The sequence below is a fragment of the Cebus imitator genome, unplaced genomic scaffold (genome assembly GCF_001604975.1).
Source record: "Cebus imitator isolate Cc_AM_T3 unplaced genomic scaffold, Cebus_imitator-1.0 Scaffold42, whole genome shotgun sequence".
Classification (NCBI taxonomy): domain Eukaryota; kingdom Metazoa; phylum Chordata; class Mammalia; order Primates; family Cebidae; genus Cebus; species Cebus imitator.
Window position 1 is genome coordinate 10,494,823 of NW_016107357.1, and position 24,654 is coordinate 10,519,476.

Genomic DNA, 24,654 nt, shown 5'->3' on the forward strand with positions numbered 1-24,654 from the left:
GTGAATGCAGTGCGCAAAACAAACTTACAATAGCATAGGGAAACCGTCCCTAAATACAGTTTTGTTATTTTAAGAGAAATCTAAAAAGAGGCCTCTAATGTCTTCATTCAGGTGTCCAGAATTTCAAAAAAAAAAAAATTTTAAAAGAGCAATCGATTTTTTTTTTCCATCTCATACTAGCAGGCTTGAAGGAGGCAAATGTGGACAAAAAATCTAGACAGAGCTCCTTGCATAGGATTTGGTATGAAGCACACCTTGCACCGAATAACTCCACATCCACCCTATAATACAAAAATTCATTTCAAATGCAAACATTTTGAAATGACCAGGTCATAGTTTTAAGATCACTCTTTAAAATATCCTTTAACTGATCACAAAATTATGTAGTAAGGACCTTATATGGGTCTGGTATTAAGTTAGACACAAAAGCAACTACAGAATCAAGCTACATAAATATTAGCACCATTTTTAATCTAGCCCAGTAAAATGTAAAACTATCCATTAAACTGATTTCCACCGAAGCAGCCAACAAGAAAAACTGTTTTACTTCTTATATATGCTTTGCTCCGCCTTCTCTTTGCTGGTAATACTTTTGAACATTTTAAAGAAAGTACAGTCTGCCCTCTGTATCTGTGAGTTCTGCATCCATGGATTCAACCAAATATGAATTGAAAATATTTGGGGAAAAAAGGATGATTTCATTTGTGCCGAACATGTACAGGCTTTTTTTCCCTAGTCATTATTCCCTAAACAATATAGTGTAACAACTATTTACAGAGCATTTACATTGTATTCAGTATTTTATGTAATCTAGAGATGATCTGAAGTATACAGGAGGATGTGTCTATGTTATATGCAAATATTACACCATTTTATAGAAGCAGCTTGAGTGTCCGTGAAGTCTGGCATTCTAAGGGAGGCCTGGAACCAATGTCCCATGGATCCTGAGAGGCGACTGTACCATAACATTCCATGTACAAAGTCCGCCCAGTACAGCGTTATCAACCTAAAAAAGGATAGCGGAAGACCCTACAGATTTAACTTACAAACTGTGCAGAATTCTTTTCTGGAAAGAATAATGGCTTCCAATAACAGCCATATTGCTTGCTCTCTTTCTTACAATCTAGTCAGCTGAGTTCAAGTGACCTAAGTGTGTGTGTGTGTGTGTATATATATATATATATATATATACACACACACACACACACATATATATACACACACACATATATATATACACATACACCCTTCAAGTTGCTAGCAATTGATCTTTGATGAACACAATGACAAAGATTGCATATGAAATGGCATAAACATACGCCTCCTATATAATATGCAAGGAGATCACCTTATAGCCTATTCTACATGTATTCATTTTTAAAATGAGTCTTTTAAAGATTCATTCAGTCAAATATTTCCAAGTAAATACAATATTCACTAAAAGGTACAACTATTAACTATAATCTTTTAAAGATGCATTTTAAAAATGAATAAATGTGCTTAGAAATTTTAAGGAGCAGCGTATCTATGTCAGCAGAGGTGTCAAGTGTTTTAACAGCTCCTAAATAAGAGCAGCTAAAAGACAAAGAACCAATTCCCATTCACTTCTCCTCCCGTGGACTTAATGTCCAGCAGAGTGCTAGACATTATTGCTTCAATATTCTATTACTTTTATATTAAAAACAATAACATAAAAAAACAAAAGCACATTTATGACAAATTGTTTTAATTAAGAACTTGAAATCAAAAATTTTAAAAGAGTTTTATGTAGCATTTAAGTATCACTGGATTCTCAGTTTCAGACTTTTTCAACATGAAAGGTAATTTTTAAACTATCTCACTGTCTTGAAGGCTGTCCCAAGAATTAGAAACACGATTACAACCATATTCATTTCTAGAATGAAAAGGAGACCATCATATTGTATCAACTCTTAAAATTTTCACAGGTTCAAAAGGTAATTGTCACTCTTTAAAAAAGGAGGAAAAGAAACCCTAACCAACTAAGGACTTGGACATAAGATGAAGGCTTTCAATTCATACTGATTAATTCACAATTCATGCACTTTAAAAGTACTTTAAAAATCTCATTCATTTGTCTTTCACCTAAAAAGAAGAAAAAAATGGCCAATATTTGCCTTCTAGGTCTTACCTCTGTCTGGAGTTTTAAGTAGTAAGTACATTAAATAGAAGTCTGTTTTCTAAACAAGAGAAAAGTCTGGGTGTTCAAATCTAGAGGAAGTCGGGTTTCTAAGGCATTCCATCAGTGTGGGGCCTGAAGCACTCTCCAAGGCCGTCTTTTCTAGATTGTCAGCTGCAACACAGCCTGAGCTGGATGGCTAACACCAAACATGCAAGAAGTGACTTTAAAGGAACAGTTTTCACAATCGGCTAACTACACCACACGTTAAGGTGATCTTTAGGTACCTGTGTCATTTAAAGACTTTAATAATAGTTAATACCAAAATTCACCGGTTACTAGCAAGGTTGTTTTGGACAACATGTAAAATTTCCTCTTTTGAAATATACAACTCAATGTATTAGGAGAGCTCTCTAAGGAAACAAATTCACCTTAAAACTATGCAAATATTTAAAAAGTTTTTTAAAGCTCACAATACTTCAGTATGTGTTTTCAAAGCTTAAACAGTTATGATCACATGTGAAGATTTTATAGGGAATGAAACCAATCTGTTCTAAAAATTGACTGTGGTCTTCCAAAGACCCAGAGAAAAATATCAAGGTAATGTTCAGCCTCACGTCCACTCACGCATCTTCAGGTGCCAAGCTGGCATAGGCAAAGCACCTTTCTTATCTCTTGTAAGGAATTTAGCACACGTCCTTCTAGTAGATTCCTATCTCCACAGGACTGAGAGGATGTCATCCATTTGATGGAAACCAGTGTTTTTTAAAATCATTTTTCTACCCCAAAAGCAAACATACTAAAGAGAAGGAGCACTATTTACATAAATTTATGCCTATCCACACACCACCATTCTCTCCCATTAAAGTGCAGACAAGAGCTACTAGCTAGGAATCAAAGAGTAATGTATTTCAACCTAAAGTTTGAACACTGTACATCATCAAGACTTTGTTATTGTTCAGTGCTGTAAAGAAAAAGTAGAGAAAGTCGGGGTGGGCAGTCTGTCTAACAGGCATCTTAACACCGGTCCCCATCCCAGGGGAACAAGCAATGCTGAGTACTAAATGCAATTCCACGCTGTAAGTTCAAAATGTCATTGCCAGCTATTATAGAAGAGGCAAAAGTCCACAGCAGGTGTATGCCAAAAGATTGAGTGTGACAAGGGACTGAATCCACAGTATGTGTTCTAAAAATAAAAAAACTTGCAATAAAAAAGTGAGTCTTTGACTCAAAAGAAACTTCACTACTACTCTACACACATATTGTGTTGTGTGCACTTCATCTATTGGAATGTATTTGAGCTATTAAACTATTAAACAATAAGTGCTTAGATGCTCACTGAAAGAGAAAAAGAGACCCTCACCCAGCCCAGATAATTCTTAAATATCACAATCTACATGAAGATGCTGCTGAACTGAAATACAAACAAGTTTAAATTTTTCAGGAACTAGCAAAGTTCTAGTTTCATTATACATGGAATCAATAGCAGTGTTGACACTCATTTTTGACTTGATATTCTTTCAGAAAGAAAATAGCACATAAGGAAAACGAGTCTTACGTTGTAGGATGGAATGGTCTTATAGCTACGGAATCTGGAAAGTTTTTTAGAACAAGATGAAAATAGGCTCTACCTAAACTTATGAAAAGAATACTGAAGTGTAAGCATCCGTCGCCATTTAAAGGCATTTGGTGTCAGAATCTTAAAAGACTAAGATGCTTTAAAACAAAACCCTTATAAGAATATCAAAGATTTAGGGAATTATCTTCATAAATAACCAAATGTCTATGGCTTCAACTGTCTGCCCTACTGCTGAGGTAGGTGACCAATATTCATCAAAATAAAACAGTCTTTTACAAATTCCCTAAAAAAAACCTTGCATAATCAGTTGGTTTCTTAAACCTGTGTCCAGTTTCTTTTGACGGTTTTTGTTTTGTTTTTCCTTTTGGTCATTGATACTTTTTAAAAGAGGCCGTCCACGCAAGTGTTTCTTTAAGCTCTCGCTGAATAGCACCTCATGTATTCTGTCATCCACGGGTTCTCTGAGGAGGAAGCCTTCAACCTTCTGTTCTTCTCTACATCCACAGAGTGGGCACGCTGCCTTTGGGCAACCAGTTTCCTTTTTTCCACCTGTCTTCTGTTCTTGGCTCGTAATGCTGATTCATGAATCTAAAGAGAGTTCAAAATAAAAGGATAGTAACTTGAGTGGCTATTATACTAATGTTCAACAGAGGTTGCCATGAAGCTGGCTATTGCCAGGTCACCAAGCCCCGCCTCTCTAGAGTTCTTCTTTACATAAAAATTTCCACAGAAGAGCCATTCTCACTTGACGCTACTCTCATTTGATTCATTTCAGGGATAATGAAACTAAGCAACAGCAAATTAAATGTTAGACAGAGATGGTAAGCAACTAATTTGCATGTGCTTCTAGAACTGGCTCTGGAAATTTGTCCAAACTGCTTAGCATTAAGCATAAGTATTTCATTAGAGACTCATATACAGCTCATGAGAAGCAGGGGAAATAAAAGAACTTTAAATGTTTACCATCAGTATACCAAACACATCTCAAGGGATTTTATCACCTAAGACATCTTATACTACAGATAAATCCTGTTCAAATTAATCCTGTGGACTTGTCAGAGATCTTTTGTTAAACGGCGGCTTTGTTATCTCAAATATCACTACAAATAACACCATCTGCTAGGGTTCAGAAGTCTGTTCGGTGAAATTTTCATCATGCTATTTATCCAGAATTGTTTGCAGCTCCCCTTTCTGCTTCCTTAGACGCACGCTTTGCTTCAGGCTGTCGTAACGGTGGTAATGCTAAGGTACATGTTTTGTGACTCCACACAAAGATCCTCTCATTTGAAATGTTTCCAGGCCTTGATACAGGGGGACAAGCTAAGGCTAAATCAGGGGAGAACTAAAGCTCCTGGGAGTAAAATGCATTCATTATGGATGAAGAGGGGAAATGCAGTCATTTGAATTTCATCAGAAGAGCAACAGGGAGTCTATGGCAGATGCCAAGCAATCAATCAATCAGACAAACCAAAGATAAAGGAGTCAAAGTGCCAGGTTACTGAAGCTGAAGGAAACCTAAACAGCTCAAGAGGCCAGTGGCAAATCAGACGGGCCGTCGTCAGCCTTGGCTGTGCTGCTCCTCCTTACCTCTTGGCCCTCCAGGAACTTGCGAACCCCAACTCAGCAACTACTTTTTTGCCCAGCTTGGTGTCACTAAACCCTTCTGGGTACCAGGTAACTCCCAGCCAAAACCCCTCACTCTCCAGGCAACCAACATGCAGAATCCTCCTTTGATTAATCAGAGGTTCCGAAGGTTTGGTGAGCTCCCCAGCCCACCATGCTATCCCCTAAGATCTCCCATGGGCCCAAAGCACCCAGTGGCCAAAGACGTGATGCCCAATGACAGGCACATGGCCCTGCTCGCCACTCTTACAGGGAACACAGAACCACAAGGGCCCAGAGCAGACCTCGTGCACAGGAGCGGATGCGCAAACGTTGTGAGTCTTCTGGCTTCCTGTATCCGTCTGTTTTTCTCCCCAGCCATAAAGAGCAAATGGATGTTTTTCTTTTATTTTGCTTGATGATCTTTGGGGACTTTTAACTGCTTTCCTGTTTCCTCTAGCAAATAAGGCACTTGGTTGCTGTCGAGGCTCCGTCCTGGCAGGTGATTTGTCAGTCTCTCTTGGCCTGGTTGGTTGTTCAGGTTTCTCTTCTACATCTTTCCCTGGCAGTGCTTTTGGAAAGAGATAAATGAGATGAAAATATACTTTGAAATCAGGTTTATATATAATTACTTTAAATATTTAGGTTGAAAAATCATAATGCTAAAGTCAGTAACATTTTCACTTATGGCTCAACTCATATCCACTTAAAGCAGAAAGATAGGAAAAAGTTAGCATGGCAATTTTCAGACCATTTATCTCATTTTAAAATCAACAATAAATATACCAAGATTGAACCACTGCCACTCAGATTCTAAGATTTAGCATCTGGAATGTTAAAAGCTAGAGAGCACCACAGCCTAAGGGCTTTCTCCTCAATTCCCCAAGATAAATCCAATCATCTCAATTTTGCTTTGCTTCAGGGAAAGATCTGGATTTGAGGTCATCCTCCAGCAGCTGCAGAAGGTTGGTGTTTGAGTTACTCCACCCAAAAATGCTCCTTAGTCCCTCCATGCTCCTCCTGAGAGATGTTCCATCTGAAAGCCCCTCCACAGCACAGAGAGTGGTTTCCATCATTACCGCCTAGGTGCGCAGACAGGCATTCCCCATGAAGTGAGGGCCCAGTTTTAAGGGGGCTTCTGCAACACTTGCAATGGAAATGACTCCATGAATCAGGCCCAGGTCTGTACCACACCCCTAAATTCTGGGGAACCTCTGGTGGTGAATGTGGCTGCCCCACCTTGCTATCCTCAAATAGCAAGGACATACTCTAAAAAAATACCTATTCCCCTGAACTACCTTTTATGATTTTCCCATTTATTATTTTTTAAGCTTTACTTTTTTATGAAATCAGTGTGATTCGGTATTAACCCTTTGTAAGCCTGTGTTTCCTTCCACCTACAGTTCCACTGAAGTAGGAGTTCCTGATGGGTCTAGGGCTCCATCTGAGGTGACCGTTTGTTTAGGCCATGGGAGACCTTTTTTCAGATGCTCCGGAGTTTTGCTCTTGGTCATGATTTTATCTTTCTGTTTCCTTTTTTAGAGACAGGGTCTTACTCTGTTGCCCAGGCTGGAGTGCAGTGGTATGATCATGGCTCACTGCAGCCTCAACCTCCTGAGCTCAAGTGATCCTCCCACCTCAGCCTCCTGGAAAGGTGGGACGACAAGTGTGCACCACCATGCTCCAGTAATTTTTTTAAAAATTTCTTGTAGAGATAGGGTCTCGCTATGTTGATCAGGCTGGTCTCAAACTCATGGCCTCAAACAATCCTCCTGCCTCAGCCTCCCAAAGTGCTGGGATTACAGGCCTGAACCACTGCACCCAGCTATCAGTGATAGTTTTATAGATTGCTATTACAAGGTCTCATCACCTCTGTAGGACAGAATTTCACCATTACTACCTTTAGTCATGACTGTTCTCTTGTCTATTTCTACTTCCCTTTAAAGTTGAGGATGATCAGAGATAGGGGAAGAGTGGTCAGTTAGAAAAACATACTGATCAGACCAGCTGGGAGGTTGTGCCAGGAGGCTTTTTAACAAGGACCCTCCAGCCAGGCACGGTGGCTTACACCTATAATCACAGCACTATGGGAGGCCAATGTGGGCTCCCATAGTGACTAACATGGTAGAACCCCGTCTCTACTAAAAGTAAAAAAATTAGCCAGGTGTGGTGGCACATGCCTGTAATCCCAGCTACTCAGGAGGCTGGGGCAGGAGAATCGCTTGAACCCAGGAGGCAGAGGTTGCAGTGAGCTGAGATCGCACCACTGCACTCCAGCCTGGGCAACAAGAGCAAAACTTCGTCTCAAAAAAACAAGGTCCCTCCAAAGCAGACAGCCCAGCAACACTGAAGCAGACTGACAGGCGGACGGACGGACAGACACCATGAGGACCCCAGGAAGGACCATGTGGATGCTGTGTTCTGTGGCTCCTGCAGGTGTTCGGAGTGGATGGTCATGCCATCCCCCGACACAGGCCCCACAAAGGATGAGGAAAGGGTGCTTGCCACCTCGGATGCAAGACACTCCTGGTCCCGGTAGCCGGACAATCAACTGGAGCTCAGAAAAGAGGACAGCATGGAGATGAAAGCCACGGCTCTCGTTGTGGACCAGGTCACCCAGGAGAAATGCAGAGCCAAAGGAGAGGAGGCACCAACGGGCCCAGGGACACCGTTGTTTAATGAGCAGGCAAAGAAAGGAGAACCCAAGATGGGGGCAGAGGAAGGGTAGCAAGAGAGTAAAAAAATAACCAGGAAAGAGGCTGAGCAAAGAGTTTCAGAAAAAGAAAGCACAATTAAATCATTCCAAATATTACAGAGAGATTGGCAGGATGAAGATGAAGAGACTTTGCCTTGGCAGCTCGTGGTCACTGGTGCCAGAGGGGAGGTCTGGGGTGGGGGAACCAGACCCCAGCTGGCTGGGGACTGAGCAGAGTACAGCCTACCCATCCTAGTTCTGGGGGGCTACTGGACCCACCCTCCCCACTAAGGATGACCTGGAAAAGCTAAATGAAATTCAAAACTGGCTCCAGGCTAGCCATGTCTACAGGTAGCCAACACAAGAAGCTAAAATCTTCTCAGGAAACCTTTAGGCCTCAAATTATTCCTAGAAATAACTTTTCCAATGCAACGACCAGTGTGCTGGAAAGGCAACCGGGCACACAGGAGGGAAGGTAAAGAGGGGGACCCGGAGGAGCAAGAGGCCTGAAATCCAAGGAGTCTTTATTCAGACTACGAAATAGCTGTGCTTATAGAAAGACGCAAGAATGACCTGCAACAGGAGGAGAGAAAAGATGGACAATACAGAAAAGGTAAAACTCATCACCGTAACGTTAATATTTATAAAACTCTTTTGTAAAACTCTTGAAATTGTGGCTGGCACAAGAGAAGTGTACATACGTGTGGTATTATACATGTGTGTGTATGTGTGTGCACGCCTATATGCCAGTTGGTTTTTGTTCACAGTTCATGGCTCATAACTCCCATAGCCCCTGTTCCAGCCTTTTGTGATATGTTGGGTGTGTTAAACCTCAGGAGCACTCCTCCGAAGCAGAATCTCTCCGCTCTACTCTCCCCTGCCCCAAGGCAAGACTCTAATCTTCCTGCCTTCTGATTGTAGCTGAGCTCAGGAGGTTCCTGGAGGCTGGCGAGAAGGCAAAGAAGCTTCACACCCCTTTCCCCATGTCTCGTCCCATGCATCTCTTCATCTGTGTCCTTTCTGATATCCCCCCTTTTTTTTTTTTTTGAGACAGAATCTTGCCCTGTTGCCCAAGCTAGAATGCAATGGTGTGATCTCAGCTCACTGAAACTTCCGCCTCCCAGACTCAAGCAATTCTCTCACCTCAGCCTCCCAAATAGCTGGGATTATAGGCATGCACCACCGCGCCTGGCTAAGTTTTGTATTTTTAGTAGAGACGGGGTTTCATCATGTTGACCAAGGTGGTCTGGAACTCCTGACTTCAAGTGCCCCACCCACCTTGGCCTCCCAAAGTGCTGGGATTGCAGGCGTGAGCCACTGTGCCCAGCCTGTAATATCCTTTATAATAAACCGGCAAACGTTAAGTGTTTCTCTGACATCTGTGAGCCGATCCAGCAAATTAATCAAACCTAAACAGAGCTCATGGGATCCCCAATTTAAGGCTGATCAGTCAGAAGTTCCCAAGGCCTGGATTGTGACTGGTGGGAAGCAGGGGAGTCTGTGAGACGGAGCCCTCAACCGGTGGGACCTGACGCTGTCTCCAGGCAGACGGTGTTGGAACTGAACTGCAGTGGGTATCTGCTGAAGAAGTGACGGCTTGCTTGCTGAAGGGGAGATAGCCCCACATATTTTAGGTTCACAGATAGCCCCACATATTTTGGGGTCACAGAAGTCTGTGTTGATTGTTGTGTGACACCAGAGGAAAAAGAATTTGAGAGTTTTTTCCAAACAATAAGTGTATGTTTCTAAAACTCTGTTTGAAAAAACAGTTTAAAATAAAGACGTCTTCAAACAAAAACAGCATTTCCACCAGTAATGGTGGAAGATTACAATGCCCCTTTCTCAGTAATTGGCAGAACATTCAAATAAAAATAAATTCGGTCTCAATTTAGAGCTGGCGGTCCAATACAATAGCCATGAGCCACATGTGGTTACTAAATTTTTTTTTTTTTTTTGAGATGAGTCTCACTTTGTCATCTGGCTGGAGTGCAGTGGCATAATCTTAGCTCACTGCAACCTCCACCTCCTGGGTTCAAGCGATTCTCCTGCCTCAGCCTCCCGAGTAGCTGGGACTACAGGCGCGCCCCACCGCACCCAGCTAATGTTTGTATTTTTAGTAGAGATGGGGTTTCACCATGTTGACCAGGATGGTCTTGAGTTCTCGACCTTGTGATCCGCCCACCTCAGCCTCCCAAAGTGCTGAAATTACAGGCATGAGCTACCATGCCTGGCCTAAATTTTAATGAAGAGTAAATAAAATTAAAGATTCTGTTCCTCAGTTACACTAGTTATTGTTCAAGTGCTCAGTAACCACATGTGGCCAGTGGCTACCCTGGTAGACAGTGTGGATGGAGAACATGCCCATCATCACAGAGAGAGCTGTACTGAAGAGTCTGATGTTTTAAATGCATTTAAACAGAATTAATAAACTTGACCGAATAGATGTATATAGAACACTGCACCCAACAACTGCAGAATATAAACCCTTATAAAGCATATACGGAACATTTATAAGAATCTGCATATCCAAGGCCATAAAGAAATCTTAATATGTTTACAATTGAAATTATATAAAATGTATTCTCTAACCATAATGTAATTAAACTAGATACACAAAAAAACTTCTAAAAATCCCTCCCAGTTTCAAAACTTAAAACCATTTCTAAATAACCTATAGATCAAAATGAAAATGTGGTTGCACAAAAATGTGAAGGTACTTAATGCCACTGAGCTGTGTGCTTTATTTATTTTATTTTCATTTTTCTGAGAAGGAGTCCCACTCTGTTGCTCAGGCTGGAGTGCAGTGGTGCGATCTCAGCTCACTGCAACCTCCACCTCCCAGGTTCAAACAATTCTCCTGCCTCAGCCTCCCCAGTAGCTGTGACTACAGGCACACGCCACCATGCCTGGCTAATTTCTTGTATTTTTTAGTAGAGATGGGGTTTCACCATGTTGGCCAGGCTGGTCTCAAACTCCTAATCTCAAGTGATCCGCCTGCCTCAGCCTCCTAAAGTGCTGGACCTGGCCAAGCTGTACACTTTGAATTAGTTAAAGGAGGCTAGGAGCAGTAGCTCACACCTGTAATCCCAGTACTTTGGGAGGCTGAGGCAGGGGAATCACTTGAGCCCAGGAGTTTGAGACCAGCCTGGCCAGCATAGAAAAATCCTGTCTCTACCAAAAAGAAAAAAAAATTTTTTCATACAGGGTCTCACTCTGTTGCCCAGGCTGGAGTGCAGTAGCATAATACTGGCTCACTGCAACCTCTACCTCCCAGAGTTAAGCAATCCTCACACTTCAGCCTCCTAAGTAGCTGGGACTACAAGTGCACACCATCACACCCAACTAATTTTTGTATTTTTTGGTAGAGACAGGGTTCTGCCATGTTTCCTAGGCTGATCTTGAACCCCTGGGCTCAAGTGATCTGCCCGCCTCAGCCTCCCAAAGTGCCGGGATTACAGGCATAAGCTACTGTGCCCAGTACCCCCGACACAATATTTTTTTCTTAGTGAGCCAAGCACGGTGGCACACAACTATGGTCCCAGCTACTTGGGAGGCTGAGCTGGGAGGATTCTTGAGCCCAGGAGGTGAGGCTGCAGTGAATGATGATTGTGCCACTGCACTCCAGCCTGGCTGACAGAGGCTGTCTCAAAAATAAATTAATAAGGCCAGGCACATGGCTCATGCCTGTAATCCCAGCACTTTGGAAGGCTAAGATGGGTGGATCACGAGATCAGGAGTTCAAGACCAGCCTGGCCAAGATGGTGAAACTCTGTATCTACTAAAAATACAAAAAATTAGCTGGGCGTGGTGGCACATGCCTGTGGGCCTAGCTACTCCAGAGGCTGAGGTGGGAGGATCACTTGAACCTGGGAGGCAGAGGTTGCAGTGAGCCAAGATCACGCCACTACAGTCCAGCCTGGGTGACAGAATGAGATTCCATCACAAAAAATAGTAATAATTAATTTTAAAAGTGGTTAAAATAATAACATGTGTTATGTGTATTTCAGCACCATTTTTCAAAATTCCAAGTAGTGGTAATAGAGGGCCTTCTTCCTTCCTTCCTTCCTTCCTTCCTTCCTTCCTTCCTTCCTTCCTTCCTTCCTCTTTCTTTCCTTCCTTCCTTCCTTTCTTTCTTTTTTTTTTTTTGACAGAATCTGACTCTGTCACCCAGGCTAGTCTTAAACTCCTGACCTCATGATCCACCTGCCTCATCCTCCCAAAGTGGTGGGACTGCAGGTGTGAGCCATCGTGCCCGGCAGAGGACATTCCTTTCTTAATTCTGGTATCATTGGGAACATTTCTCATTTCCTCATTGAGTACACCGTTTGCATTAGGGTTTTTTTGTTGGTTGGTTGGTTGGTTTTGAAACAGAGTCTCACTCTGCCACCCAGGCTGGAGTGCAATGGCATAATATCAGCTCACTGCAACTGCCACCTCCTGAGTTCAGGTGATTCTTGTGTCTCAGCCACCCAAATAGCTGGAATGACAGGTGTGTGCCACCACACCCTGCTAATTTTTATATTTTTTGCCATGTTGACCAGGCTGGAATATATGTTTTCTTTTCTTCTTTTTTTAAAATATATATATATATGTTTTATTGCATTTTAGGTTCTGGGGTACATGTGCACATCATGCAGGATTGTTGCATAGGTACACACATGGCAATGTGATTTCCTGCCTCCATCCCCCCATCACCTATATCTGGCATTTCTCCCCAAGTTATCCCTCCCCAACCTCCCTACCCCCCGTCCCTCCCCTAGTCCCCTCCAATAGACCCCAGTGTGTGATGCTCCCCTCCCTGGGCCCATGTGTTCTCATTGTTCAACACCTGCCTATGAGTGAGAAGATGCAGTGTTTGATTTTCTGTTCTTGTGTCAGTTTGCTGAGAATGACGGTTTCCAGATTCATCCATGTCCCTACAAAGGACACGAACTCATCATTTTTTATGGCTGCATAGTATTCCACGGTGTATATGTGCCACATTTTCCCCATCCAGTCTATCATCGATGGGCATTTGGGTTGGTTCCAGGTCTCTGCTATTGTAAACAGTGCCAAAATGAACATATGTGTGCATGTGTCTTCATAAAAGAATGATTTATAATACTTTGGATATACACCCAGTAATGGGATTGCTGGGTCAAATGGAATTTCTATTTCTAGGTCCTTGAGGAATTGCCACACTGTCTTCCACAATGGTTGAACTAATTTATACTCCCACCAACAGTGTAAAAGTGTTCTTATTTCTCCACATCCTCTCCAGCATCTGTTGTCCCCAGATTTTTTAATGATCGCCATTCTAACTGGCATGAGATGGTATCTCAATGTGGTTTTGATTTGCATTTCTCTAATGACTAGTGATGATGAGCATTTTTTCATATGTTTGTTGGCCACATATTTGTCTTCTTTTGAAAAGTGTCTATTCATATCCTTTGCTCACTTTTGAATGGGTTTGTTTGTTTTTTTTCTTGTAAATCTGTTTTAGTTCTTTGTAGATTCTGGATATTAGCCCTTTGTCAGATGGGTAGATTGCAAAAATTTTTTCCCATTCTGTTGGTTGCCAGTTCACTCTAATAATTGTTTCTTTTGCTGTACAAAAGTTCTGGAGTTTAATTAGATCCTATTTGTCTATTTTGGCTTTTGTTGCCAGTGCTTTTGCTGTTTTAGTCATGAAGTCCTTGCCTATGCCTATGTCCTGAATGGTTTTGCCTAGGTTTTCTTCTAGGGTTTTTATGGTGTTAGGTCTTATGTTTAAGTCTTTAATCCATCTGGAGTTAATTTTAGTGTAAGGTGTCAGGAAGGGGTCCACTTTCTGCTTTCTGCACATGGCTAGCCAATTTTCCCAACACCATTTATTAAACAGGGAATCCTTTCCCCATTGCTTGTTTTCGTCGGGTTTGCTTCCTTATGTGGATACTACACATAAATGTTAAATTTTATAATTTTTTGTGACTATTTTTAAAAATTATAATGAAAATTAGAAAATGAGTTTGAGTAAAAATGTTACATGGCAAAACATACATGATGCAGCTAAAGCAGTTATCAGAGGGAAATTTATAGCCTAAAATGAATATATCAAAAGAGAAAAAAACAGGGGACAAAAAAATCAATAATAAGCATCCATTTCAAAAAGTTAGAAAAGAGCAAAATAAACCCAAAGAAAATTAAAGTAAGGAAAAAAGATAATAAGAAAATATACCATAAAGAGAATTCACAAATCCTCAGCATGGAGAAAAACTAAACCAATTCACAAACCTCTGGCAAGTGTGATCAAGGAACAGAAAAAAAAAGTAAAAATAAAAATAAGTTTAAAAAATATAGCAAATTGGAAGGTTCAGGTTAAATATACACTGAAAACCTGTGCTTCCTAATCCCTTAAGGTTTACAGTCTCTTCCTCCCCAAATCCTACTAAAGTGAAGGAAAAAAGGTATAAAGCCACAAGGACAGAGAGCAAGGGAGGTGATGACATCAGGCAAAAGGCATCAATAAAATTTGGAGAAAAGAAAAGGAGGTGAAGAGGTAAAAATGGTCTCACAGAACTGAGCAGGATGAATCCTAACTGCCAGAGGGGAAATGCCTCCAGGATAGAAGCTGGGCCCTAGAAAGAGTCATATGAGCCAGGTGTGGTGGCTCACGCCTATCATCCCAGCACTTTGGAAGGCCAAGATGGGAGGATTTCTTGAGCTCAGGAGTTTAAGACCAGCTAGGCAACATAGTGAGACCTCATCTCTACTATAAATTAAAAATGGGAAAAATAGGTATGGTGATGCACGCCTGTGGTCCCAGCTACTCAGGAGGCTGAGGCTGGAGGATCACTTGAACCTGGGAGGTCAATTCTGCAGTGAGCTTAGATCATGCCACTGCACTCCAGCCTGGGTGACAGACTGAGACCCTGTCAAAAAAAAAAAAAAAAAAAAAAAATTAAAGAGTTGTATGAGGCGCCAGCTTCCTCAGAAGGCTAGTGAAGTGGATCATCTTTTCCAGAAGTTCGGCATCAATCAGCACCCCAGCCCTTGTGCTCTTCTGACTATAATATGGATGTGCTCCATTGAGAGTTGGGATCCATGGGCCCTCGCCTTGAACCTGGGCTTTGTGCCATTGAAAGTAATGGCAAAACCTGCAATTACTTTTGCACCAAATAATAACTTCCCCAGTGAGGGTAGAATGGGTGAGGAAGGGCCTGCAGAGCTCCTGAGGATAAAAGAGAAAAAGCAATGCAGTATCCTCTCGGTCTGTCTCCAGACGCTGTCCTTACAGACCAGCCAGTGTGTTCTGAGGAAGGCCAGGCACAGGAGGAGGCCATGCATGTGAGAGTCCCAGCAACAGCCCAGCCGGGCCCCTCCAGCCTGGAGCCTCCCAGTAGAGGCTGTAGACAAGGTGTCTCACTGCCCAGGGCCAACTTCCAGCCCAGAAAACCATAGCACCAGCAAAGGAGGTCAGCAGGTGGGGGGCCTCCATATCCAGAGGTTCTGCATCTGCATGCTCATTCAACCATGAATTGAAAATATTTGGGAATATTTTCAATTAATAAATAAAAAATAATACAACAAAAAAAGTAATATAAATTAAAAATACAGCATAACTATTTACCTAGTATTTAATTGTATTAGCTATTATAAGTAATCTAGAGATGATTTAAAGTATATAGGAGGATGTGCACAGGTTATATGCAAATACTACACCATTTTATATAGGGACTTGAATATCCACAGATTTTGGTATCCATGGGGGTGTCTTGGAAACAATCTCTCACAGCTACGAAGGGACAACTGTTTTTACTAGTTTTAAGCTACTGATTTTCATGGTAATTTTATTACACAGCAATTGATACTTCTTTTACATTATTTCCCCTAGTTCATATGCCAGGTGGTCGCCCCTCTTCAACCCAAAAGGTGTGTGGATTTCAGTCTTGAGTGGCAGAAGCAGGGTAGGCTTGCACTTGAGATGACCCTAGGGACAGCAGAAGCCAAGGGTAACAGCTTCCTGAAAACAGAATGAGCTGAAAGGCCTCACGGTAAAGAAGGAGACCTCTCTCAGCGCTTTCCTCCATCCCTGTTCCCAGGATGCTGGTGCCAGGCTTATTCCCCAGGAGACAGGAGGCTGCAGATGCACTGTCTGGGCAGCTCACTCAACAGATGCTGGCAGGTGGACATGTTTGGAGTCCCCAGAGGAACAGCTGGGTCCTCATCCAATTACAGAAAACAGGTATCCCCCATGCACAGAGCTCCTAAAAGGCTCTTTCAGGCCTTACTCTTAAACATGAGCAGACAGGCTAAGAGCAAACATCTGAGTACATCCTCTTGTTAGTAAGGAAGAAAACTATGCAGGAAAAGACAAGGCAGGGAATGGAAGGCAGCTCCGAAAAGATATTTCTGGCCTTCTTTCTTCTTTGTAGGTTAAAAGAAATCTGAAAACAGAATGCTATTTTTTTTTTAATGTAAAGAACATTAGAGACCAGAAATAGATGATCTCTTGGGAATTTAAAACTAAGGTGAGAATTTAAAATTTCAATAGAAATATTGAAAGATAAAAATGAAGGGTTCTCCCAAAAAATAGAACCAAAAATTCCAAATTCCAATGTTGAAACATTTTTAAGTAAAAATGTTAGAGGTCTGATCCAGGAGGTACACCATCCAACTAAGGATAATTATAGAAAAAGAAAATAAAGCATATGGAGCAGCGAAAATTATTTTTAAACAGAAAAATAGGAACTATCACTGAACTGAGAGAAGCTTCCAGAATGAAAAGGCCCAGCCAAATGAATGAAAAAAGACACACACAGGCACATCATAAAATTTTAGAACATCTAGGATAAAAAGAATCTCCCAAAAGCTTCCAACGAAACGAAATGAAAACAAATATGGGGGGGGGTGGTCACATACACAAAGCAGGTGTCAGAATGGCATGGCACTTCTCAAGACTACGACCCGAGGCTAGGATTCAGTGTAATCATAATGCCTTCAAATGCTGAGGTTTCCAATCGAGAATTATCTACCTTGACAAAATATCAATCCTGGATATAATAAAGGCATTTTCAGATATGCAAGGTTATAAAATTTCTAATTCCCATGCAGTATTTTACAGGCTCTACAGAGGATGTGCTTAATCAAAAGGAAGAAATCAGCCAGGCAAAAGGAAGACCCAGACGTGCACGGCAGGGGATCACCTAAAGGAGGGAAATGGTAAAGAAAGCCCAGTTCAGCAGCTGTGCCAGGTCTAGGCAGTATAAAATCTAGACTGGAACAAGGGGATTGAGGGCTCATAAAACAAAAAATGTCTCCGAGGGAAAAAAAGACATCAAACAAACAGAACACCTAATATATCTGACATATGGCAAGTTTTATAGTACTATTAGGCTATTTCAGGTGTTAGTGATAGGTAAAATAAATAAGAAATAAAAAACAGTGATAGGTGGCTTTTTTTTAATATCCTATTACTGGAGTAGGAGCAAAAAAAATGAGCAAACAAAAAAGTGAAACAATTATTAATTTTAGGAAAACCATAAATTTTAACAAAAAAAATCAGAATATATTACATGGCTCACCTGCAAATATTTACACAGCCATAATTCAAATACAGAACAGAGATTAAACAAAACAATCATACAGTTACTATTGTGGGGATATGGGGGAGAAGAAATGAGGGTCGGTATGTGTCTGGGGGTAGAATAGGGGAGACAAAGCTAAAATCCTGAGCCAAATCCTCATCTCCCATAATGGGAAGTCAGTAGATAATGTTCACAATCAAAAAGCCAACAGATAAGTCTAAATGAAAAGAGGGTGGCCAGTGCTGAAAGGAAAGCGAAATGGAGTTGAAAGGGGCAAGGGGCATGGGTGGGAAATACGGCAGGGTCATGTTTTGTCATTTTAACCAAAATTGTTTAAATTACTGCACGTGTAAACTTTGCTAAAAATAAAATCTAACCTGAAAAGAAAACGTGACTATGAAGTAAGGAATGGGAGACAGCCTAGACCACTCTTCACAGCGTATTGGCAGTGGGAGGAAAAGAATCCCATGGTCCACAAGCACTTCCCAAACCCCAACACACACACACACACACACACACACACACACACACACACACACACGGGATTTCCTAATAGCTTTTTAGTGCCCATCCCTTAAATAATAATGAGGAACCAGGGATCAAAGAGGCAAGAGGTGAAAGGCTGTGCTGAAGAAACACAGGAAGAGAAGAAAACAAACAAAAACTTCTAATATGTATCACCAGTAAGATAAAATCCTATATGCATGAATCAGGAACCAGATACTATGTTTTCAAAAGAAATATAAAGGGAAGGAAAGGAGTGAGAGAAGGAAGAGAATGAACACTAGCCTAGAAAACAATTCAAGAGCTCTTACATTTAAAAGAATAATAGGATCCCTCAAATGGAAAATGTAATAAGCAATTTAGAAAATACAGCTGAGAATATCACCCAGAAATCAAAACAACAAAAGATGAAAATCTGTAAAGAAAAACTTAGAAAATTAGAGGATAAAATGATAGTCTAATATCCAACTAAGGACTTAAAAAAATGGGAAAAAAATAGAAATGAAATCATTGCAGAAAATTAAAAACATGAGTTTGTCTACAAAGACCTGCCAAGTGCCCAGCAAAGCAAAGGAAAACAGATCTAGATCAAGGAAAAACGTCAGAACACAAAGGCCAAAGAGAAGACCCTGAAAGCTTCCTGAAGGGGAACACATTTCTTACAAAAGATCCAGATCAAGAATCAGAATGATGCAGGTCTGTAACATCAGCTGTCACAATACATAGGAGGAGATGCCTCCAGAGTGTGTACAGACTAGAATTCCGTGCCCAGCCATACTCACCAAATTGTAAGGGTAGAATAAAGCCATCTCCTGGCATTTGAGGAAAACTAACCTTTGAACCATCCTCTCTCAGGAAGCCACTAGAAGATGTGCTCCACCAAGAAGGGGTAAACCAAGAAAGGAGATGACATGAGGGCCACACGACAGAGACTCAAACCAAGAGAGAAGCCAAGAAAGGTCCTAGGGGGATGGCCAAGGGCCCTTCCAAGATGCCAACCAGCCAGCAGGCCACAACAGCCGCAGCCACATCTGACAGAAGTAGGTCAGGGGCCCTGGGAGGGGTGTCTAAAGATGGCAAGAGTGATAGTGAACCTGATGTGCTGGTTATGTTGTGAAAGAAAAAGGAGAATCATGGGAAACAGTATGGATCAGCTTTGAGCAACTTTTTCCATGGGCACAACATGGTAGATACTAATTATGAATCCAACAAACTCTATGAGGACTGTATTGAGCAGGTGTGGAGCTGGCTCATGTGTGTGTGGGTGAGGAGATCAGTAAAAAAGAACTAAAACCAATAGATAATGTTAAAAACTGAAAAAAACAATCAAATGTCAATAAAAGTCATGTTACTTGGAGATACAGAAATAAATACCAAAGGAAAATCCAGGGTGTTGTGTATGGCAGGGGACTGATGTGCTTTTGTAACAAGTCAGACGGAACTACATGATTCTATGTGAATCTGTGGGTTCTAGGGAAGTAAGAGCTTTTATGTCTTGTAGAAACTCAAAAGAGTGCTCATTGCTCTAGTATTTCAAACCATTCACTTAAAAGCCAGGATATTTAATCTTGTGCAAACAACACAGGAGTCAAAGGGCCTCTTACAGGTAGGAGCAAAACAAAAGATGCTGCTATCGCGAGTCCTGAAAGCAGAAACATCCATTCTCCTTCCTGATGGCTAAACCAGAACGTTAGCAGGGAAGAAATAACTGGGAGGACGCTATCTCTACGGAAACCAAAATAATCATGAACTCAGAGCTTACCTGAGCTGGTAAACACAGGCACCATCCATATCACAATGCTGCCTAAAAATTGTATTTCTATTGCATGCAAATATTCGACAGCTCCATCACAAACAATAAACAATGGGGGAGAGAAAAGTCCGTTTAGCCTGATAAAGTACATCTCAATTTAGCTGGCAAATCAGAGCCCACAGGAATAATCTGGAAGGCATGTTCCCTACCCCCTCCACCTTCTGTTATTTGCATTTCTAGCAGTGATCACTGAAGCATCAGGATTTGTGGGGATTCACAAGTAACATGATGGTGGGAGGAGGCAACCCTGCCTCCGATGATGAGCCGAAAATAGCTGAAGATGGTACAACCAAGAGCAAAGCAACCTGGCTCAGAGCCGAAATTTCATCTCCTCCTCAGCCTCTCACAGAGAAGCCAGGAAGAGTCTGATTGGCTTGCAATCGGGTAAACAAAAATACATAAATAAATAAAGTCACTGATCCTGAGCTTCTGTTTCTTCATCTATAAAACTGAGATTAAAACATGGTCTCTTTTCGGATTGTTTTGAACATTAAATGACAACATACATATTCCTATATCAGTGACTGAATGTCTAACAGGCTCTCAATGCATTTTCCTTATTTTCCTCACTCCAGCCTCTTTAAAATCCAGGGATCTGGTGGTGTCTGGCCAACGTTACAGAAACAGGAAGGAACCATTGGTTACTCCAGGCTGTACTGAGGCTTCAGCTGGGTCCTCGGCACCAGCCTCACATGCTCACAGTCCCCAGCCCTGCAACCCTCTGAGCAGGCAAGACTGAAGGGCCAAGGCTGGAAGCACCCGCGGCAGCGGGAGCACTAGCGCTTTCGGATCTGGAGGGGCGAGGGAGGATGGGGTGGGACGGAACGGGAGAGAACCTAGCACTTACAAAGATGCTCCTACAGCCAAGTTATACAACACTTCACGTAAACAAACGCAAAATAAGGACAGCGCAGCGAGGTCGCAGAGTTAACACGGAAAACAATGGCCCCGTTCATCAGACAAAAAGCTTAGCTCTGTGGTTCTTAACCTTTTGGGTCACCTTTGAGAATCTGATGAAAACTGGGGCTTCTCTGATCAAAAATGGGCGCTTAGAAATAAGCAGATGGGACTCAGTGCTTAGCCAAATCGGAGAAGCCCCGGAGGATAGACCCCGGACTCAGCCAGCTGCGCTTCAATTGAGTTCACGGCTGGCTGGACCGAAAGTCACCTAATTAAGGAAATATAAGGTGGCAAAGGTTGCCCCTTCCTTATTTTGTCAAGAGAGACGGATTCTGCCTCCGGGGGGTGGGGGGAAGGAAAGGAAGAACCTGCCCCGAGGGGCGCAAGAAATAGAGATTGGCGGCCGGGTGCGGTGCTCGAGCTCGCCTGTAATCCCAGCACTTTAAGGAGGCTGAATCACCTGAGGTCCGGGGTTCGCCACCAGCCTGACCAACACGGAGAGATCCGGAGTTCGAGATCAGCCTGACCAACATTTTTCTCTACTAAAAATACTAAAAGAACCAGGCATGGTGGTGCAAGCCTGTAATCCCAGCTACTCGGGAGACTGAGGCAGGAGAATCGCTTGAACCCGGGAGGCGGAGGTTGCGGTGAGTCGAGATAGCGTCATTGCACTCCAGCCCGGGCGACAGAGCGAGACTCCGTCTCAAAAAAGAAAAAACATAGAGATTGGCTGCTAACAGCTTCGAGCAAACCGTTCCTGCGTGCAGGCCCCTCGCGCTCCCCTCCGGGCCCAGTACCTGGCAGAGCTGCGTCCTCCGCGTCCTCGGCCTCCGCGCCCCCGGCCTCCGCGCCATGCTCCTCCAGGGCCCCGCGCGCCCGCCGTTCCGCCTCCTCCTGGGCCGCGGGCTCCGCAGGCGGCGGGGACGAGGGCGGGGCGCACCGGGGCGCGGGGCCCCCCGCGCCCGACGACTCCGACGATGCCGAGTCCTCCGAGGAGCCGGCCGGGCCCCAGTCGTCCCAGAGCCAGGGCGCGTGCGCCTGCTCCAGCAGCCGGCGGCCCAGGCGGTAGTGCAGCAGCTCGCGGTAGCACGGCCCGTACTCGTCCCAGCGCGGCTCCTGGTAGCGCTTCATGTACTCGCTCTTCACCCCGCTCCCCGGGGACATGATGCCGCCTGCCGCCTCAAGCGCCAGCCGCTGCGCGCTGCCCGCCGCCTACGGGACCCGGGACACGACACAGAGGCCGCCCCGCCCCTCCGCCGGCCCTGCCCGCCGCGACGTTTAAACCTGGAGCCCCGCCCGGGCGGGTGCAGGGGGGCGGGTCCCGGCGGGGGCGGGGCGGGGGCGGGGGCGGCCTAGACCGGCAGTGGAGGCGGGGCCCGAGCGGGACCCGAGCTGCTGAGGTCGGTGGGCGCGCCGCCGAGGACGGCTGCTCCGAGGGCTGAAGGCGGGGAGGCTGCGGGCTGGTCCCGCCTAGGGGACCGCGGGATCTGGGGGCTGAGCGGGAGAAGGAGCGAGGCAGGGGAGCCGAGGGGCCGGTGATCGGGTGGCCCCGGGGTCTCCAGAGGCGCCCCCTGAGCGAGGCGTGCGGACCCACGGGGCGGCCTTACCTCCTTTCCCGCCGTACCCGGCGGATCCTCTGCGCCCAGGCCCGAGGCGCGCGTGGCGCAGCAGCTAAAGCGCGGTTCGCTCTCCCGCACGCTTTTCTCCTGAGCAAGATGTCGCCGCGGCGGCCCGCGCTCCCCCGGCAGGCAGGAGGCGGAGGCGCCGCCTCAGTCCCGGAGCCTCCCCCCGCGCTCCAGGCCCCCGGCCCCCCCGCCCGCTCCGTGAGGACGGCTGCTTCCGTGCAGAGCGCGAGGCGCGGGGGTGCGGGCGGGCCTCCCAGTCCGAGGGACCCGGGCCCAGGTCCCTGGGCCACTTATTTGAGGTTCCCGCGCTCGCTAGTCTTAGCAGACGCTGCCCCAGGCACATGTCACTCCGCAGGAGGCGTCAGTTAGGGGCAAGAGATGCCCCCTCTCTCCGGAGATGCAGCCCCCCCACCCCAGGCCGCGGCCGAGGTCGACACTCTGTTCACATTCGAAGCCTCCCCGTTCCTCTCCTCTGTGTTCACAACACCTGTTACTCCGGCTTTAACTCCCTTTTATGTCTACACCACCCAGATTCTTTTAGATATTGATCAAAACCATTTCACTCGCTCAGAGACCCGTTTGCACATAAAACCTTGACAGATTCACTTACGTTGTGCAGAAATATACAACGTTGCCCCATTTGTTACAGTTTCAAAAGTGGCCCCGCACTATTTTCCCTTTATTAAAAAAACAAAACAAAAAAAAACAAAAACAAAAACAAAACAAAACAAAAACAAACCTTGATACATTAGCTGCAAAGAGATTTGAAAGGAAAAAGTAGCAGTTAAAAAGCAGGCCCAGGCCATGAGCAGCTCTCATGGCTTCCGCATCGGCACTCCCACGACTTCACCTACTTTCTACATGTCCGCCTCCTGCCTCCCACCACGGACGCCCACTTCATCGTAGCTAAATGTTTCAGAGGTGGGTACTGACCCAAACGGGGCGGGTCAGACCGTCTGCTCTGAAAACTTGAAGTTACTATCATTAGCGCGGGATTGTGTTAATGGCAATTTTTTGGACGGCAGCTCCAGGATACCATGCTGCTAATGAGTCCGCGGATGCCCTGATTTCTCCACTTCCCAACTTTATTTTCTGTTCCTTAACTTACATTAGGTACATTCTAATGCATTTTCCTTTTGTTTAAGTTGGCTGGGGTTGATTTCTGATGTTTGCAACCAAAGTAACCTTAATAAATATTGAATAAGGTGGGGAAATGGTTACATGTAGTTCCATGAGACATGGCAGGACACCATCCGTCTCAGCTTTTGCTGCATAATTCATTCCAAAACTTAGTGGTTTAAAACAGCTAAGAGTTATTATTTTTCATGATTCTGAGGGTTAGCTGAAAGTTCCTCCACAGTTGGATTCTGATGGAGAGACAGCAGGGCTAGAGGGTTCAAGATGACCTTCTGATATAGTTGGGATAATTCTCTCCTCCCAATTTGATGTTGAAGTTGATCCCCAATGTTGGAGGTGGGGCCTAGTGGGAACTGTGTGGGTCATGGGGCAGATCCTTCATGCATTACTGCCATTCTGCAGTAATGAGTGAGTTCTCACTCTATTGGTTCGCATGACAGGTGGTTGTTCAAAAAGAGCCTGGCATGTCCTCCCCTCTCTCCCTTGCTCCCTTTCTCTCTCCATGTGACATGACAGCTCCTCTTCTCCTTCCACCATGATTGGAAGCTCCCTGAGGCCTCACCAGAAACAGATGCTGACACCATGCTTCCTGTACAGCCTGTAGAACCAGGAGCTAAATAAACCTGTTTTCTTTATAAATTGCCCAGCCTCTGGTATTCCTTTAAACGAACTAGTACACCTCCCTCAAATACCTGGCAGTGGGGTGGGCTGTTGGCTGGACTGTCTTGGTCACATCTAGAAGGCTGGACTGGCAACTCAAGGTTATATACATCTCCTGCTGCATTCTCCCGTTCAAATAAATCACAAGGCTAAGAGTCAAGGAAGAGAAATAAACCTCCCTTCTGCATAAGGGAAACAGCAAATTCACATTGCAAAAGGGATTGCATACTGGATGAAGGAATTTGTGGGCATATTTTACAACACAACACACACACACACACACACAAATATAAGGGCACTTTGGGAGGCCGAGGTGGGCGGATCACCTGAAGTCAGGAGTTCAAGACCAGACTGGCCAACATGGTGAAACCCCATCTCTACTAAAAATACAAAAATTAGCCAGACATGGTGGCATACGCCTGCAGTCCCAGGTACTCTAGGGGCTGACAGGAGAATC

General features: G+C 44.1%; 1 protein-coding gene across 1 annotated transcript; it reads right to left on the reverse strand.

Annotated features, from left to right (window-relative positions):
• Window positions 1–1,705: 1,705 nt before the first annotated feature.
• LOC108302761 (centriole, cilia and spindle associated protein) lies at window positions 1,706–22,531 on the reverse strand. Its single transcript, XM_017526490.2, has 4 exons — window positions 22,383–22,531; window positions 21,573–21,987; window positions 5,624–5,889; window positions 1,706–4,304 (listed from the first exon to the last, which is right to left on the reverse strand). The coding sequence occupies exons 2-4, from the start codon at window positions 21,937–21,939 to the stop codon at window positions 4,128–4,130; spliced, it is 810 nt and encodes a 269-aa protein (XP_017381979.1). The 5' UTR covers window positions 21,940–21,987; window positions 22,383–22,531; the 3' UTR covers window positions 1,706–4,127.
• Window positions 22,532–24,654: the final 2,123 nt, after the last annotated feature.